At 38.4% G+C, this 17,888-nt stretch overlaps 1 protein-coding gene across 10 annotated transcripts in view; it reads left to right on the forward strand.

The window, feature by feature from the left end:
• Positions 1 to 17,888, forward strand: part of frmd4a (FERM domain containing 4A) — a 187,244-nt gene that overhangs the window by 135,404 nt on the left and 33,952 nt on the right. For all 10 annotated transcript variants that reach the window (XM_028451678.1, XM_028451677.1, XM_028451676.1 and 7 more), the window contains 4 exons: positions 611 to 676; positions 8,825 to 8,919; positions 12,197 to 12,289; positions 17,574 to 17,658. In XM_028451678.1, coding sequence (XP_028307479.1) covers positions 611 to 676; positions 8,825 to 8,919; positions 12,197 to 12,289; positions 17,574 to 17,658 — 339 coding nt within the window. The remainder of the gene's footprint in view (positions 1 to 610; positions 677 to 8,824; positions 8,920 to 12,196; positions 12,290 to 17,573; positions 17,659 to 17,888) is intronic.

Below are 17,888 nucleotides of genomic sequence, written 5' to 3' on the forward strand. Positions count from 1 at the left end.
GCGTGTGAACAGGTTGAAATTTGTGTGTCTCATGCCCAATGCGTGAGACTTGTGCATGTGGCTCAGATGCCCCTCCCCCCTTTCATGTGTTGATTTAAAAATAAAATGAAAATAAACGTTTTGAAATGTAATCACCAAAAAAAATCCAAAATAATGGATGCACACCCTCGGGCCATGCGCAAGCTGTTTAAAGTTTCAGGTCAATCAGACACTGCGTCAGGGAGATATGCGCTCCACACACACGCACACACACACTCAGACCTTCCTTGTATTTATAAATAGATTTCTCTATTTTGGCTTTCTCTGTGTATTTTTGCTGGGGTCTTTTGTGCATTTCTCTGTCATTTTGTGTATTTCTCTGTCATTTTGTGTGTGTTTACTTAACATTAAACAAAGGGTTGCATTTCCCCCACTACACAGACATGCAAAGTCCAACTTTACTTCAGTTGCATATCAGTACTGACCTCTTATTTCAGTTTGATCTAATAGGCAGTGACATTTTAGTGAAATTTCCATCAGAAATTCACCTTTCGATCTCCTGTAAGTGATATGTTTAATTTGCATTAACAGGAAAAATACAATCAACACTTTCTGTTGTTGTCTTTTTCAGATGACAGAGGGAAGGCGATGTCAGGTCCATCTCCTGGACGAGAGGAAACTGGAACTCCTTGTACAGGTAAGTGTTACTTCCTCATGTCCTCTTACTACTTTTTTGTTTTTGTCTTTCTTCTTCTTTCCTGCAGAGGGCTCAAGTGTGTTTAGGTGTTATCTGTTCCTTGCTGATTATATTTGTCCCCGTCTCCATTTTATTGAACCTAAGAACAGTGAAACCTTCTTCTATATCTTTCTAAGCCTCCTTTGGTTTGACCAATACAAGAGTCTAATGTTAAAAGAAGAGACGAAGAACTAGTGAATTGAAACATTGGTGCAGAAGTCTATAAGACTGAAAGGAAATTGAAATAATAAATGTGAGCTTATGGAAGGAGAGACAGGGGATGATAGAAAGATGAGAAAATGATTTGAGTATTCGGTTAGAACTGATTCCCCCTCCTTACTTTCTCTACCAACTTCTTTTCTCTACCTCTGACTCAACACTTACACCATTTATATTATAATTTTCCTCCTTCAGGTTCACTTGCTTCATCCTGCTTTCCATCCTGCTCTGTTTCAACAATGGCTTTAAAAAAACAGCAGATCGTGGCTGTCTACAAAATGACGTGTATGTGTTAAACTATACTTTGAAATTGGGTTTGATAACAAAGAGATTCTTTCTCTTTTAGCTCATAAACACGGCGCTGTAATCTCTTTACGGACTTTGAAGAGATAATACCAAAAATTGAATCTGTCCGAAAGGAAAAACCAGTAAAGCTTGGAAGAGGTGGAGCATTCAGTCCATGTGTGGCTATTGAGGAGCTATGGAATCAGATTAGGGCCAGTTTGGATGGAGACTGTTGTCATATGTGGTGTCTACTGTATATATGTTGTCAGAGTGAAAGGTTTATCAATTTTACCACCCAAAGACAGACGACATTTAAGAACAGGGAAGTACTGTAGGTACAATGTCCACAGGGCTCAATGATACAATAGCATAGAAGGGTCAACATCATTTTTGCTGAGGGGCCAAATACAGTGCAGTTTGAGCTTAAGTGGGCCACAGATTGTTTGGGGAGAAATAAAGTACAATTTTAACAATAACGTGTCATACTTTTCACTTCCACATATAACTAATATATACCGTTTGTAAGCAATATCCAAGCAATACGGATATGAGTCATTGTGTCATTTTATCACATTTGTGCATTTGGAGGAACAAAGATTGCTACAACATAAATATTTGGTCATTTATGCAATGATTTCTCTGTCAGTTTTACTTTCTCCTGTGGGCCAAATTAGATGATCTAAAGCAGTGTTTCTCAAATGGGATATGGCTCTACATGGGGTACTTGAGAGAGAGAGAGAGCGAGAGAGAGAAAGAGAGAGAGAGAGAGAGAGAGAGAGAGAGAGAAATTAACAAATGAAAGCATTAAAAATATGGGATTGTATCATGTTTACAACAAACAACAAAAAAATACAAAACAACAAAGACACTAAATGAGAGAAAAATACACTGGATCACTGCAAAATACACAAAAATTAACAGAGAAACAACCAAAGGACACCAAAAATGCACACACAAAGAATGATTACTACCAACAACACACAAAAACGAGATCAAAAACACAAAATAAGGGAAAAATATTCTGAATAGTAAAAAGAACAGACAAACAACAACAAAATACACAAAATGAAACAAGAAAAGCACACATAATGACCCAAAAAACACAGACTTGGTCCCACTTCAGGAGGGAGATGGCCATAAATGATAAAAAACTAATCAGGAGGCACTAAATACTGTTTCATTCTTATTTACAAAATGAGATTCTTTGAAGGGGACATGTGAAAAATTCACTTTTGCTGTCTTTTTCAACACATTTGAGGTAACTTGAGTGTCAACTGGCACACAAAATGTGAAATACAATCATCCAGTCCTTTGTTTGTGGTCTTTGTAAGTTTTACTATGCAGAAAAAAGTGCTCCGTTTCAAATTTTCTAAGTTTGTGATGTCAGAAGTTGAGTCAGGAAAGAAAATACCCTCCGTTGGTAACTCCACGCATAGACTCCACCATAAAAACTTTTGTGAAAGTCCGCCATTGTTTTTCTCGCTATCGAAGGAGTGAAGGTGCGTTCACATCGAACGCAACTGTAGCGACTGCAGTCACTTCAATCTCTCATGATGGATCGCTTGAACATAGTGGTGCTTTTTGGTCACTTCATCGCTAAAGTAACGTAACAACCAGGGAACAGTGTGTGTGTGTGTGCAGAGTCGGTGACAGGGGAGAGAGAGGGCTGATCACTTCTTCTCCGGCCGTACGTTTACAGCACTTATCATAGACAGTGCAGCTTTTACAGTTTAAATGATCAACTTACAGAGTTACTAAAGAATGAGTTCACTCAGAATGTAGGCTTATTCAAGAATTTAACTGCTTTAATTTTGCTTTGGTAAGTTGAGGAAGTGTACAGCTGTCTCACTGTAGCGTGAGGGAGGGGCTGCTGCCTTGGCTTTCCAGACAGTGAAGGACAGGGGAGTTGTCTCTTGAAGTCGCTTGAAAAGTTCACATTTTTGAACTGAGCGACTAGGTCGCGAAGGATATCTTGAAGTCGCGTCATTTCCATTGATTTTGAATGTAATCTAGTCACTTCAGTGGCAATTGGTGTGAACGCACCTTTAGTGTGTGCCACCCCGTGGAAGAGAGGGGTAGGGGAGGTCTTTGCAACTTCAGGGACACACCCCCCAAAACGGAGCGCTCTAAAACAGCTGGATTATACAGGGTATTAAGCCTCCCCGTAGCTTGATTCATGTTTTGTTTTGACCAAACCCCAGCACAGATATGTCATTTAGACCACAGAGAGATGTTTTAAAAGGTAAAAATGGGTATAATATGTCCCCTTTAAAATGTGTTTCATCATTCATTCATTTCATCATTATGCTCTATATGTAGTTGTCAGACATAAGGAGTTACTTGGATTCAAAAGTAAGAAAAAGGGGGTACTTAAACCAAAAAAGTTTGAGAACCACTGATCTAAAGTGCCGAATTTGGCCCCCGGGCCTTGAGTTTAACATATTTGTTAATGCTGGGTGATATATCAATATTTTAATTTATATTGCTATTTTTATAAGCACGATATCCCAAGGAACAATATTGTTTATATCGATATAGTTCATTTTGCGTTAAAATAGCAATACATTTATTTCCGTTGGCCTTAAGTCTGCACCAATTTCTCCTCTCCCGTCTCCATTTCTCAATTACATGCGCTGACGAAACCACTTTGGATAATAGCATCTAATAAATTCACAATTGTCAGTAATAATAAATAAATAATTGATAGTTAATTATAGGGGTGTGTATTGCCTGGCATCTGGCGATACAATTCGTATCCCGATACATAGGTCACGATATGATACGATACAATATATCACGATATTAAAGTACAAGGCGATTATTGCAATTTATATATATATACATATATATATATATATATGGCTTTGACATGCCATGTGCCAACAACTTAAAAATAAAAAATAAAAAAATAACATACAATCTGCCTGTGGCTTTTATACCAACTTTGAGTTAGTGCAACATGACTATAGTGCAACTTAACTGAGGTATATGCCTAGAACAACAAATAAATGCAGAAAGTTAGTACTTTATTTTTAGATTTTATTGAAAAAACACAAGCTGGTCAACATGCCCAGGTGTCAGAGCACTTCTTTGTGCAGTTATAATGTCTCCTGCAGTGGAAAAGACTTTCCTGGTTAAATAAAGGTTTTTTTTTTTTTTAAATTGATCCCATTTGAATCAATCCGAGAATCGTGTGACACCCCTAGTTAATTATAATAATTAAAATAAACTGTACAGCACTTTGGTCAGCTAAAGTTGTTTTTAAAATGTGCACACATTCACATCATGTAATGCCATTCTGGTTTGATTTTATGTATCAAAGCATCATCTCAAGGCAAGAGCAAAATATCAAGGTGTTAAAAAAAGGCCATATTGCCCATCCCTAAAAATGAGCAAAGTTGTGTGTATTAGCCAGTTGTTAGCTAGGCTATTGAGTTATAAAACAGAAACTGGATCTTGTGCAGAGTAATAAAAATGCAGATATTAATGTTTTCAGTCCATAGGCATCACAAACAGTGTTTCATTCTTTGTACATTCAAATAAACTCGTCCTCTCTGATCTCATCCAAGCTGTGTGGCTTTGCCCTAAAGAAGTTTTGCTAGCATTTGCAAACGCAGCAGGCGGCTAATTCCTGCCTCTGGACCTCACTGCTGTCACTGAGCAGCTGTTCAATCCAACCAGTGCCAAGCACCTTTTTCCTCCCCTCCATCCGCTCACTCCTACATTCAGCTAATGGGCTGCTCCTTTTGCCTTTTCTTTTCTTTAATGGAGCAATGCCTCATTGACAGAGAACTATGTGCCAGAGAGAGAGGAACACCCATTTAGCCCTGGATGGAAATATACACGTTTCAACTGTAGCCGTTAAACTTTCAGCTTGGCTCAATAACAGTCACTATTTTACAACCACTTCATGCTAGGTTCCTCAGAGGTGAAAGTAAGGGATTACAAGTACTCACGTTACTGTAATTGAGTTGCTTTTATGGGTACTTGTACTTTTTTGAGTCTATTTCTAAATCAGTAAATTTACTTGTACTTAAGTACGTTATAAAAGAAGTAAGTATAGTCATTTGTTACATTTCTATGCCCAACAATTACTGAGTAAATTATTATTTTTAGTTTTAAAATGATCAATGGACATTATGAAACTACATCAAATGAAATGACCAGACAACAATCAAATGCATTACGTCATAGCCGACCAATCAGATTAAATGTAATGCGCGGCGCCAAAACAGCATTGAATGCTGGTTATTTTTCTCAGTAGTTCATAAATGTCGCTATACTTGGAGCCTGATAAATTTTAATTGTGAACTGAATGTATTGATGTTTTAAAAAAAAAAAAAACTTAAAAATTATTTTGACAAACCTTTTGTTTTATGCAAGGGAACCGTGGCAAGATTTTTTTTTTACTAAAAATAAACGTTACTTGAGGGTGAAAGTAACTACTATCTTTTACTTTGAGTACAATTTAATTGAGTGACTTTGTACTTGTCCTGAGGTGTAAAGATTACTGATATATCCTACTGAAGTAGAAGTACTGTAACTTGATTGAAATTGTACTCAAGTACAAGTAAAAAAAAGTCAAGTTTTTCTATTAGCTCTGTCTGCTAGCATAGCATCTCTTCTTCACTGCAAGAATATCTGCATGCCAACTGACCACTGGGTTACCAGCGCCCTCTGCTGGTCCAAACAAATATCTGATGTAAATACAGTACATTGACTGTTTTTTTTTTTTTTTTTAAGTCCAATTGTTAAGGCACAAAATACATTTTCAGTTGCACTTTTAAAAAGAAAACGAACTATTATGCAGTTTTGCATTGTTTACTATAGAACCAGAATTTAAATTAATAGGCTTCTGTTTCATTTGTATTATTCCTTTATTTATTTTATTCAAGATTTATTTTTAGTTAAATTGCATTGTTTTGAATAGTTTATCAATGGATTCTTTTGCCAATGAAAAATAAAAGGAAATTACTACAGTATTTTTTTCCAAAGAAAATAAAGGAGTATTTTTCAGTGATCATTTCTTTACAGTCCCATTTTGTAAAATAAATCGTGAGAGAATCGTATCGTGAACCCAGTATCGTGAATCGAATCGTAACGGGAGTTGAGTGAATCGTTACATCCCTAATCAGTACTTGCACACTCAGTCAGACATCTCTGATAAATCAGCTAACAGCTCATAAACTAGGGTTGCTGAATGTTCTCACCACTGCTAGCTATCGCCAGTGAACTGTTGTTGTGTGTTGACACCGGTCTGTGAGTTCATCTAAGTCCATCTCCTCCTTTTCTTGCGCCTCCCTGTAATTCTCCTTCAGGTAATTACCGTTGGTGCTGGGAGTGCACACACTAAATGTGTGTTTGTAGGAAGAGTGGCTAAGCTAGCACAGATCTCATTTGTCTGATAATGGCACCGTAGTGTGTGTGTGTGTGTGTGTGTGTGTGTGTGTGTGTGTGTGTGTGTGTGTGTGTGTGTGTGTGTGTGTGTGTGTGTGTGTGTGCGTGTGTGTGTGTGTGTGTGTGCACCTTCAGCATGAGATCATATCAGTGACGATGCCTCTCAGTCACTCTGTAAATCATTATTAGTATCTGGAAACATTATTACACAACCGTTATCTGCAATCGCTGATAAGATGAAGAGCCTGCTCGTGTTAAGAGTTTATATTCCAACCTAATTAAACCACAGAGTGCTTCCAGAGTGACTCCACAATCTGATACGGATACATTGATGTGTTGAGGCAAAAGTCTCATTTCAAACCTGCGGAGAAGCTTCGACTGTTTTCATTTAATTTATTCAAACAGATTATTTGGGAATGAATTTGTCCCCGTTTGATCTTTCCAAAGGTTTTAATTGATGTTTTCAACCATCTTTGTTCTTAATTCATTGTTTGTTTGCTACGTTGCTACGTAAGTAGAAAGCGTGTAGTCTGTCAATGAAGGAGGGCTGAAGGAAAGGAGGTGGTGATGCCATTTTTTTTTTTGGGCTGTGGAGAAATCACGAAACATGGAGTTTTCCCAGCGCTTGTAAATGTCATTGAAATCTGTGAAAATAATAAAGCGCACTTTTAATTTGAAACGCTTTCGTTGATAAACAAAGTAACAGGTTGATTTGATCAGATTATTGATCAGATTATTGCACTGTGAGGATCGGTCGCATTGTTCTGTCCGAACCACAGTTAAAATGTCTGTTTTTTTCCCCTCATACTAAAGACAGATTAAGATTTGTTTGTGTAGAAAGCCTGATTTTATTAACTTCTTCTATTCAAGCATTCAGAAATGATCAGCGCATCAACATCATCTGTCATCAATAGGGTACCTGATCTACAGCGTGACCGAGTGTGATACGCTGGAGGTTTGAGGAAATAATCCTGCAGAGCGTCTGCTTTAATCCTGAGGAGACAGATGTTTGCAGTAAAACAGAACCATTGGCTTCCTACATAATACGCAGTTTTACATATAAATGTATAAATTGTTTAAAGCCTTATGGAGCATTCAAAACAGGGAGGGAAGGGGCAAGCGTGGTTGATTCCATTCCAGTCTCACGATTCTACATACTGCAGCTTTAACAGCAGTTTCCTGTAGGATAACATTAAATAATCTAGGACAGTAAACCTTTTTTTTTTGCTTTTTTAATCTATCAAATTATTTAGTTGAATCTCATCTTTTCTACGTTCAGCTGAAGCTCTTTCTTTCTTCCTTTCCCTTGTAAATTTCTCCAGAGTCTTTGTGTGTAGAGTTTGTTACTGTAGGCGTCATGCTTATGTTGGATCTAGGTCAGTGGAGATGTGTGAATGTGGGTGTTTGTGCATGTGACATCACCTTCTCCTCTTTAAATAGCTCCCAGTAGCTTTGGTGGCAGTTGTAGCAGAGCCTTCAATGGAGGATTCTTCATCTCTACCCACAGTGACTTGATGTATAGATGAATATAGTGCTGTGTATTTCTGTGTGTGTGTGTGTGTGTGTGTGTGTGTGTGTGTGTGTGTGTGTGTGTGTGTGTGTGTGTGTGTGTGCGTGCGTGCGTGCGTGCGTGCGTGGGTGCGTGCGTGCGTGCGTGCGTGTGTGTGTACACGTAGGCAGCAACTCGAGGCACACCCATGGTTAACCTCAGGGTCGGACACGTTGTTACCGAGGATGTGACGACCAGCAGCATATGGCAGCGGTCCCTGGCCCTTTACTTGGCTTTCAGATGATCTTCATGCTCTGCCTGATGTTGGAGCTGTGGGCCTCTCCCTGTAATACAGCGGTTCAATCCTAAGCGGTGACTGTGCAGCAGTGGCAGTGAGGGTCAATAAGGCAGAATGAGGGAGAGGATGAGAGAGGAGGAAGGGCAGGGCAGGGCGTCTGCACAGTCAGCATCATCCTCACACTCCATCTATTACTCCCCTCGCTCTCTCTATCTCATTTATCACCTCCTCTCATGCTGGTTTTTTGTCAGAATGCTTAGTCACTGCAGGAAATCTATAGACAATATCACATATTAGCATTAAACTCTGCCACATACTGTATAGCTGCTCTATTTAGTGTGATAAACTGCTACAGTCGCATGCAGGCTGATGTGAATTGGATATTAATGTTATGTAACCTGAAATGTTTGCTTCCCTACAGCCAAAGCTGATGGCGAAAGACCTGCTGGACCTCGTGGCCTCGCATTTCAACCTCAAGGAGAAAGAGTACTTTGGAATAGCATACACGGACGAAACGTAAGTCAGTAAGAATACATAATAAATAGGGCTGCAATGTGGGTACCGAAAAAGTTGTATCGAGACATCCCGACACGATATAAAATAAAGTAAAATACTAAATATGTTTAACTTGACCCATTTATGTATACATTAAATAATAATGTACAAGCCTGTAACTGACTGGGCTGCTGAAAGAGTCCAATTAAATCAGTCATATCGAAGTGCAGAGAATCTCTGAAAGGTGCACCGACAGACTAAACGTGCACTGACAGATTAAACGTGCACTAACAGACTAAACGTGCACTGACAGACTAAACATGCACTGACAGATTAAACATGCACTGACAGACTAAACGTGCACTGACAGATTAAACGTGCACTAACAGACTAAACGTGCACTGACAGACTAAACGTGCACTGACAGATTAAACGTGCACTAACAGACTAAACGTGCACTGACAGACTAAACATGCACTGACAGATTAAACATGCACTAACAGACTAAACATGCACTGACAGATTAAACATGCACTAACAGACTAAACGTGCACTGACAGACTAAACATGCACTGACATTAAACGTGCACCGACAGACTAAACGTGCACTGACAGACTAAACATCCACTGACAGACTAAACGTGCACTGACAGATTAAACGTGCACTAACAGACTAAACGTGCACTGACAGACTAAACGTGCACTGACAGATTAAACGTGCACTAACAGACTAAACGTGCACTGACAGACTAAACATGCACTGACAGATTAAACATGCACTAACAGACTAAACATGCACTGACAGATTAAACATGCACTAACAGACTAAACGTGCACTGACAGACTAAACATGCACTGACATTAAACGTGCACCGACAGACTAAACGTGCACTGACAGACTAAACATCCACTGACAGACTAAACATCCACTGACAGACTAAACATGCACTGACAGATTAAACGTGCACTAACAGACTAAACATGCACTGACAGATTAAACGTGCACTAACAGATTAAACGTGCACTGACAGACTAAACATGCACTGACAGACTAAACGTGCACTGACAGACTAAACATCCACTGACAGACTAAACGTGCACTGACAGACTAAACATGCACTGACAGACTAAACATGCACTGACAGATTAAACGTGCACTAACAGATTAAAGGTGCACTGACAGACTAAACGGAGCTGTGCATTAGATGTCGATGTGACAGAAACATAAATGGCACTTGGCCCATTTCCAGACACAGTTTTTTGGTTGCATCAACATCCTGTTTCTGTTGCTTTGTTTCTGTAGGAAAAGTGTTTCGGACAAAAAACGAAAATGAATTTTTAAGTAGGGATTGACCGATATGGATATTCTAGGGCCGATGCAGATACCGATTTTTTTTCCATCAGCTTTAGCCCATGACCGATACGGACTGACGATTTTCTTGAGCCGATATTTGGAGTCGATACTACTTTTGCTCCCTCAATTTACATCATAAAAATTACACAGTGATGACAACAAATGGTACGAGTCTCAATTTAAAAAACGGAACATATATTAAAATTAACAAAGGTGAGGTAGAACAACACCAAGTAAAAAAATTTAACAAATAACAAAAACAAGGGATATAGAAGAAGAACAAGTAAAAAATCGAGTGAGACATCTCATGAAATATTATGAGGTATTCGTCCTTGTCTTGAAAATAGCTTTGACAAAAGTTGGCCTGACTGAAGATATATTTTAATAACAGGATTATTGAGTATAAAGATATATAATTATAGTATTAAACACAAAAATAAACCATAAATAATAGTTCATTCCAACACAACCCCATAACATAAATTAGCAAAGGAAAATAACATGATGTCAGATGCGCATTAAGCAACAAACTGTTCAAGTTTCTGTTCTAAATTGCATCAACATTAACAGGAATAAATATTCAACCAAGTAGTAAACTGCTTCTCAAAATTTTAAAAACTCTCCTTCTCAGCGCAGCGCTCTCATATAACTGTAATGTTTGTATCCCACTGAGTGAGAAGCAGAGAGGGAGGGAGAGAGAAACACACACACACCAAACCTCCAGCCAGCTGCTCGTTAAATACAACTGCGACAACAACACAGAACCACGGAACAACATCAGCTAAGTTAAACAGTTAAAAGATGCTTTAAGTTTAAAACATGCCTTTGGGGTTGAAGAGTTTCCTTCACGCTCTGCTAGTGAGGGGAGGGGCTCTGCACTCTTCAGCCTCTGTCTCCAGCAACACGGAGCAGCTTGTGGCAGCCGCTCTGTATATAAAGCGGATCGGGGGACGCAGCAACGCGCATCGGCCGATGTCGATACACCTAAAACATGTATTGGTCGATCACTAGTTTTAAGACTTGTCTCCTGCTTTTGCAACCTCTTCTTCTCTGGTAGACCAAGTGCCTTAAGAAGCTTGTCTTCTTCTTTGGTTTTATTGGCCCAGGAGCCACAAATGGATGAATGTGTGAGAAACACTGCTCTGTATAAGTTAGTTGTGGGTAAAAGCTTCAAAAGAAGTGGTGATTCTGTCAGTCTTACACAGAAGAGATCCTGATTTCATCTTGGCTGAATCCCTGTCAGATCCTGAGAAAGATTATCACGGATTGTGTTTGAAATGCAAAAATTACATTCAAATTGCCTTTGATGTGTTTGATGACCTCGGAAGATGGAATCACCTCAGCGTAAAAAGTCACGTATGCTGGACGAGGATTTACATACAGGCAAAGTGTGCTGCTGTGCTCTTGGTATCACTCTGTTTGTTTCATCTCTTTCATCCCCGAAGGTCAACCCAGGCTGGCCGTGCGCTTTGGCGTTTTACACGACTGTAACGCACAGCGGTGCTTAAGTCAGCTCCGCAAAGCAGCATCTGCTTCTCAATTTTTTGTCCCCCAGGAGTAATTCTGTGATGTGTGGATTGGTTATGTGTGCCTGGAGAGAGCAGACGCCTCAGCACGGACCGCTCACTGGTCAAAGAGGCCAAAGATGGGGAGGGGGCGGTGGAGGGGGGAGAGACAAGTCAGTGAAGAAAGGAAAGATTTAGAGATGTTGCTCAGTTGCTTGGGAAACCATGCAGGGTAACCAGGGTGACAAGATGTCTCTGTGCAGTTTTCCTCTGTTGGAAACGGAGAGATAAAGGAAAAGAGAAGCAGCCAAAGTGGAAGAGATTTTATTGGAAAAGAAAATTAAAAAAACAGTAAAGCTCAAGTGAAAAGAGCCTCAGTGTGTTGCAGTGAATATTTTGGATCAAATTAGCATTAACCAGTGCTTTTTGTCCTCATCAGGGGCCATTTTAGCTGGCTACAACTGGACCGCAGGGTGTTGGAACATGAATTCCCGAAGAAGTCTGGTCCCATTGTCCTTTACTTCTGTGTCAGGTGAGGATTCCATCAACACCTCAGTCACCTCGCCAACACATTTTCTCTTCTGATATGAGGAAAAGTTAAAATTTGTAGGTACATTTTTGTGGTATAAGGAACATAATACATGGGATGCAAGCAAATTTACAGTAAAATACACAAAATGACAACAAAACAAATGTACACAAATTGACAACAGAAGTGCGTCAAAATGACAATTATACACAAAAATAACAGAGGAATATGTGAAGCATCAACAAAAATACACAAAAGTACATAAAATGACAACAAATATACACAAAATAACTGAAAAATATACAAAACATCAACAATCATACACAAAAATAACTCAAAACGATACAAAACATTACCAAAATATACAAATTGACATCATAAGTACACTAAAATAACAATTATACACAAAAATCTACTAAGCATCAACATAATACACAAAAGGACAACAAAATTACAATAAAATAACAATTATACACAACACAACTGAAAAATATACAAAACATCATCAAAATACACATATATCACTACATAAAACAAAAAATACACAAATTGATGACAGAAGTACACTAAAATAACAATTACACAAAAAAAAACAGAGAAATATACAAAGCATCAACCCAAAAACACAAAATGCCAACAAATACACACAAAGTAACTGAAAAATATACAAAACATCAACAAAAAATGCGCATAAATCACTACAATAAAGCAAAACAAAACAACTAAAATACAAACAATGACATTAATCATACACAGAAATAACTTAAAACAATACAAAACATTAACAAAAATACACTAAAATGACAAATAATAATACAAAAAAATTAACTGAGAAATATTCAAAACAACAAAAATCACTACAATAAAAGAAAACAACATAAATAGACAAAAAAACATGAAACACAACAAATTGTGTGTTATTGCTCTGATTGGTCATTATTAAACGCTGTTTAGAGTAATGTTGGTAATGTGGCCCTCTTATCAGATAATCCAATTTGTGTGGCCCCCGCTGTGATAAAGTTTACCATCTCTGATGTAGTGTTTGTCACAATGTTTTTTAAAACAAATATTATCAGATGTTTCTCAGCGTCCTGACAGCGACCCTCCCATATGTCTAGAGCAACCGAAGGCTTTGTTTTCGGCCCACTGGGCTTTTCTGACTTCCTGTCCCGATAATGTCATTAACACGCATAGGACCAAGTCTTTGTTTGCTGCTCACAGTCACTCACTTCACTCACTTAAACAGCAGTAAACAATACAGGCGAGTGGTCGTTTCCACAGTGACATTTACAACATGGCCCAAGCTGTGACACAAAGGAGCGACTGTAGGATAAAACTGTCGTTTTAGCTCATGCGCTAACTCTACACTATTCATTTAGCAAAGACAGTGATGCATAATGTAAGAGTGAGTGCAGTCACACAGTGGGGGTGGCCCTGTTTACCCTTTGGTTTCAGCAGTAGGACATTATTAAAGGGCTTTGTGTGTGTGTGTGTGTGTGTGTGTGTGTGTGTGTGTGTGTGTGTGTGTGTGTGTGTGTGTGTGTGTGTGTGTGTGTGTGTGTGTGTGTGTGTGTGTGTGTGTGTGTGTGTGTGTGAGAGTGCGTGCGTGCGTGTGTGTGTCTGTGTGTGTGTGTAGGTCAGAGGTCACTGTGTCCATATTTACTTTCTCTAATAGGTGTTGGAGTGCTCTGACACTTTGAACTCAGGCCTGATTTTAAGACCCCCCCACACACACACACAAACACACACAGACACACAAAATCATATCCTACCACTATTCCTACTGAAAGGGATCCTCCACTGTTTTTACAAATGTGGCCTAAAACCTTTGAAATGTCCTTATTAATAGATCTATGCCTAACAAAACGCATTATTTTGCACCATATTCGTTTTATAAACTTTACCGTTTGAGAGCCTGTACACCCCTATGTTAAAATAACGTAAATACATGTATTTACATGCCGCCTACGAAACAGCAGAGTTGGAACTGTCGCCCCCTGCGGTCACAGATTTTTTTGGGTCACAGATTTTGTTTATCAAATTTCGGTAAACAAAAGAGGTTTACGTTAACTGTTTTTTTTAACTTTTACTGATTTTGAGAGCAACCTAAAGCAGCACAAGTTGTCATTTTGACTGAAAAATCTGCTAAATTACCCTGAATGCCTTCACTCCTCAATGGACTGAATGGGGCGATTTGCGTCATGAATTACATCATTTCAACATGGTAGCCCACAGGGTAAAGTAGTCCCAGTTTTAAATGTTAATAAAACAAATATGGTGCAAAATAATGTGTTTCGTTAGGTGTTTTGATGTTTTTTGATTCGGAATTAGATTATTCAGAATTAGCGTATTCTGCTTTGTGTTTACAAGGAAATAGTAATTCCAAATTTAGGTTTACATGGAAAACAGGTTTATTCACCTTTATCAAATTCCGCTTTTGGTCTGGGGGTTAGGAAGGGTTCTGATTGGACAGGAGGCGAACGTGACGTATTCATGTCTATCGGGAAAAAACACACAACAAACCTTTTCTTTTAGGCTACAACATAGAAGATCACATAATCAGAACTACTTTCACTTTTATTTTGTTTATAGTCTCGGCTCGATTCTTGGATTATGTCGCCACCAGCGCGTCATCACAGAATGACCTGAATTCATTTAAAGCGGAAAGAACATATACAAGATCAAGGAATTATTCCATTCGGAATTAAAATCAGAATAAAACAGCCACTTAATTAATATTTCAGTTTAATTTGGAATGGCCATTTTCATTCAGAATTAAGTGTTTACAACGTCAGTTTAAAGGATTTAGAGGATTTAATTTTTATTCTGAATTAAAGGTGAATTAAAAAACGTTGTTTTTGTGCACATGTGTCAGATTCAGGTTTATGCATTGTTCTTTGGTTATCCTAATGTTTTGTTTTGTTTTTTTTTGGGGGGGGGGTTGTGTCAGAATTTGTGCTAACATTAAATGAGAGGCAGATACCTTGCCTCCCTCTATTTCCACGATGTATTTCATGTACGCTCGCTGCCTCCGCTGGCCGTGCCGTGTCTGTCCAGTGGCTTTAATTAAATGTTCACACTGAATATTGACAAGGCTCCTCTCATTCTCTCTCAGCTCAATGGGTAACACGATTTAAACCCCTCCATATCGATCCCTTCTCCCGCTCAATACCTCTACACTAACGTTCTCGCACAAATCCAGACTCACGGTCACACGTTAGCATCAAAACATCTGCTTGCCTTCGGCCTTTTTATACACCTGGATTATATTTATTGTTTGCATAAATGGATTGCTGGAGCGTTTGGTAAAATAAATAGCCAGAATGGGAATAGTGAGCAGCAGGGTGCGTAATATGTACAACAGTGATTTGTCTTCATTGTGAAGCAGAGAAGAGCAAACAATGAGTCGTTTCCCTTACACTCCATCTCAACACCCTTCGGGTTCCACGAGCATTCACCAGCTAAATTTAGACAAGAATATAGTTTGCTGCTGCTCACTGCTCTGCCAGAAGTGGGTTACTGTGCTTCTTGCTCCAGTGTGTGTGTGTGTGTGTGTGTGTGTGTATGAGAGAGAATGTGGGCGTTGTATGTGTTTTCTAGTGCATGTGTCTGTCTGGAATCACCTCCCACTCCTGCTGTAAGGAAGTGCATCATGTGCAAATCTGTGTGCGTGTGCGTGGGATTTTCATGGATCATTGGAGGTCTGTAAAAGGAAACTGAAAGGATGTGAGGATGTAGTGTGTCTGGATTGAGGCGCCCTCCCCTGGTTTATTTCATCATTACATGATTGCTCTCACCATCATAATTGACTCAATAACAGAGGGATAATAGGTTGCCAAGGAGCCAAATGTAGAGGAGTAAGGACGCAAGAACTTTAATTATATTTAATCCAAACTCTAAAATCCCACAATGTGCATATAAAAGTTCATAAAGTCATCACAGGTAAACCAAAGAACTCAGAGAAACAAAGGCACACCTTAAATAGTTAGTAGGGGTGAGTATTGGTAAGGATGTTGCAATACAATACGTGCCACAATACTTGGGTCACGATACGATATTATCATGATATATCGTGATATTCTACCCAGTTAATATCAAAATTAAACGTAGAGATGAAAATTCAAGTTGCTGTATATGTTCATCAGAAGATATTGATCATTCAGAGGACAAATTGAGTCAAAACTGTTTGCTTCAAAACATCCTATTTATTATAAATTATTAGTATTTTTGCACATTTTCACTGAAAAAAAGAAAATGTAGTGTTACACACTGTCATCATAAAATGAAGTGCAACACGTTTATTTTCACTGAAACTACTGTGTAGAAATCTCAAAGTAATTGTAACAACTGTAAGTGAGAACATTAAGGATAAAACACCCTAAGTTAGTGATAATGCACAAAAATAAGAAAAAAATATTTATCCTATTGTATTAGTTTAAGCACTGATCTGAACAGATTATATGAAAATAAAATGTCTGTGCATACTGTACATAAATATTGCAGACATTACACACTGCATGAAGTAACCATTGCAACACATTGAAAGCATTGTAACCACCACTGAAATACACAAAAATATTGATTCAATATTCATCCCCCCCCAAAAAAAAAATATAATTGATTTTTTTCAATATAAAATTTGATTTAAAATTCACTCCTCTAATAGTGAGGGACGGCAATCAAGGAAAATGGAAACACCTGTATGTAGACAAGACAGAATACTATACACGGAACCAACTGGAACTAAACCTGCTGAAGAAAACAAATTAGCAATTAAATAACTCAAGTAATGGTTAAATGGTTTAACTCAAAATGGACTTTGATTAATTTTGCTGCCTGGCAACACAATTTCTGCATATTTTATGTCCCGTGTGACACAAGTTCAGTTTGTGCCCCATGTTACGTAATGTTGTGACGTTTCCTGGTGGTGGTGACTGCAAAGTGATGCATTTTAATGTGAGTTATCACTTCAACCATAACCCAAACCCTGAATGAAGTGTTGTAAAAAGACCCAATTGCAGGGAGTAATTTCCAATCGACAAACGTTGAGTTTGAAAGTCATGTCAGCAGCATGGAAAGAATCTTTTTATCTTCTTGGGCTGATGCCAATCTCAGGAGTGGGCAAATAAACCCACTTCTGCTCTTCAATTTGACCACAAACTACATTAGCCCAGATTAGTTGGGTTATTGACCACAAAGCTGCTCCTCATCTCCCTTTGTTTGTATGCATGTATACACAGTTACAGTAGGAACCTGTCTATAGACTTGTGTTATGATTATTTTTCAGGTTCTACATAGAGAGTATATCCTACCTGAAGGACAATGCCACCATTGAGCTGTTCTTTCTTAATGCCAAGTCTATCATCTACAAGGTAATCTCACAACTTTTCTTAAATGATTCATTATTAATACTGTGTGCAATCGATCGTACTGGAGTTGGTTCATGTTGGAGAAAAATCCTTTGTGATAATATGTTAAATCATCTTAACAAGGAGGAGGTGTTCAGGGGGAAACGAGACACATTTATGTGAGCGTTATGTTAGAGATAGTTTAATATGCTACGTAGAGCTGTAATTTATGATACTGCACAAGATGAGACAAG

Source organism: Gouania willdenowi, chromosome 6, assembly GCF_900634775.1.
Source record: "Gouania willdenowi chromosome 6, fGouWil2.1, whole genome shotgun sequence".
Classification (NCBI taxonomy): Eukaryota; Metazoa; Chordata; class Actinopteri; order Blenniiformes; family Gobiesocidae; genus Gouania; species Gouania willdenowi.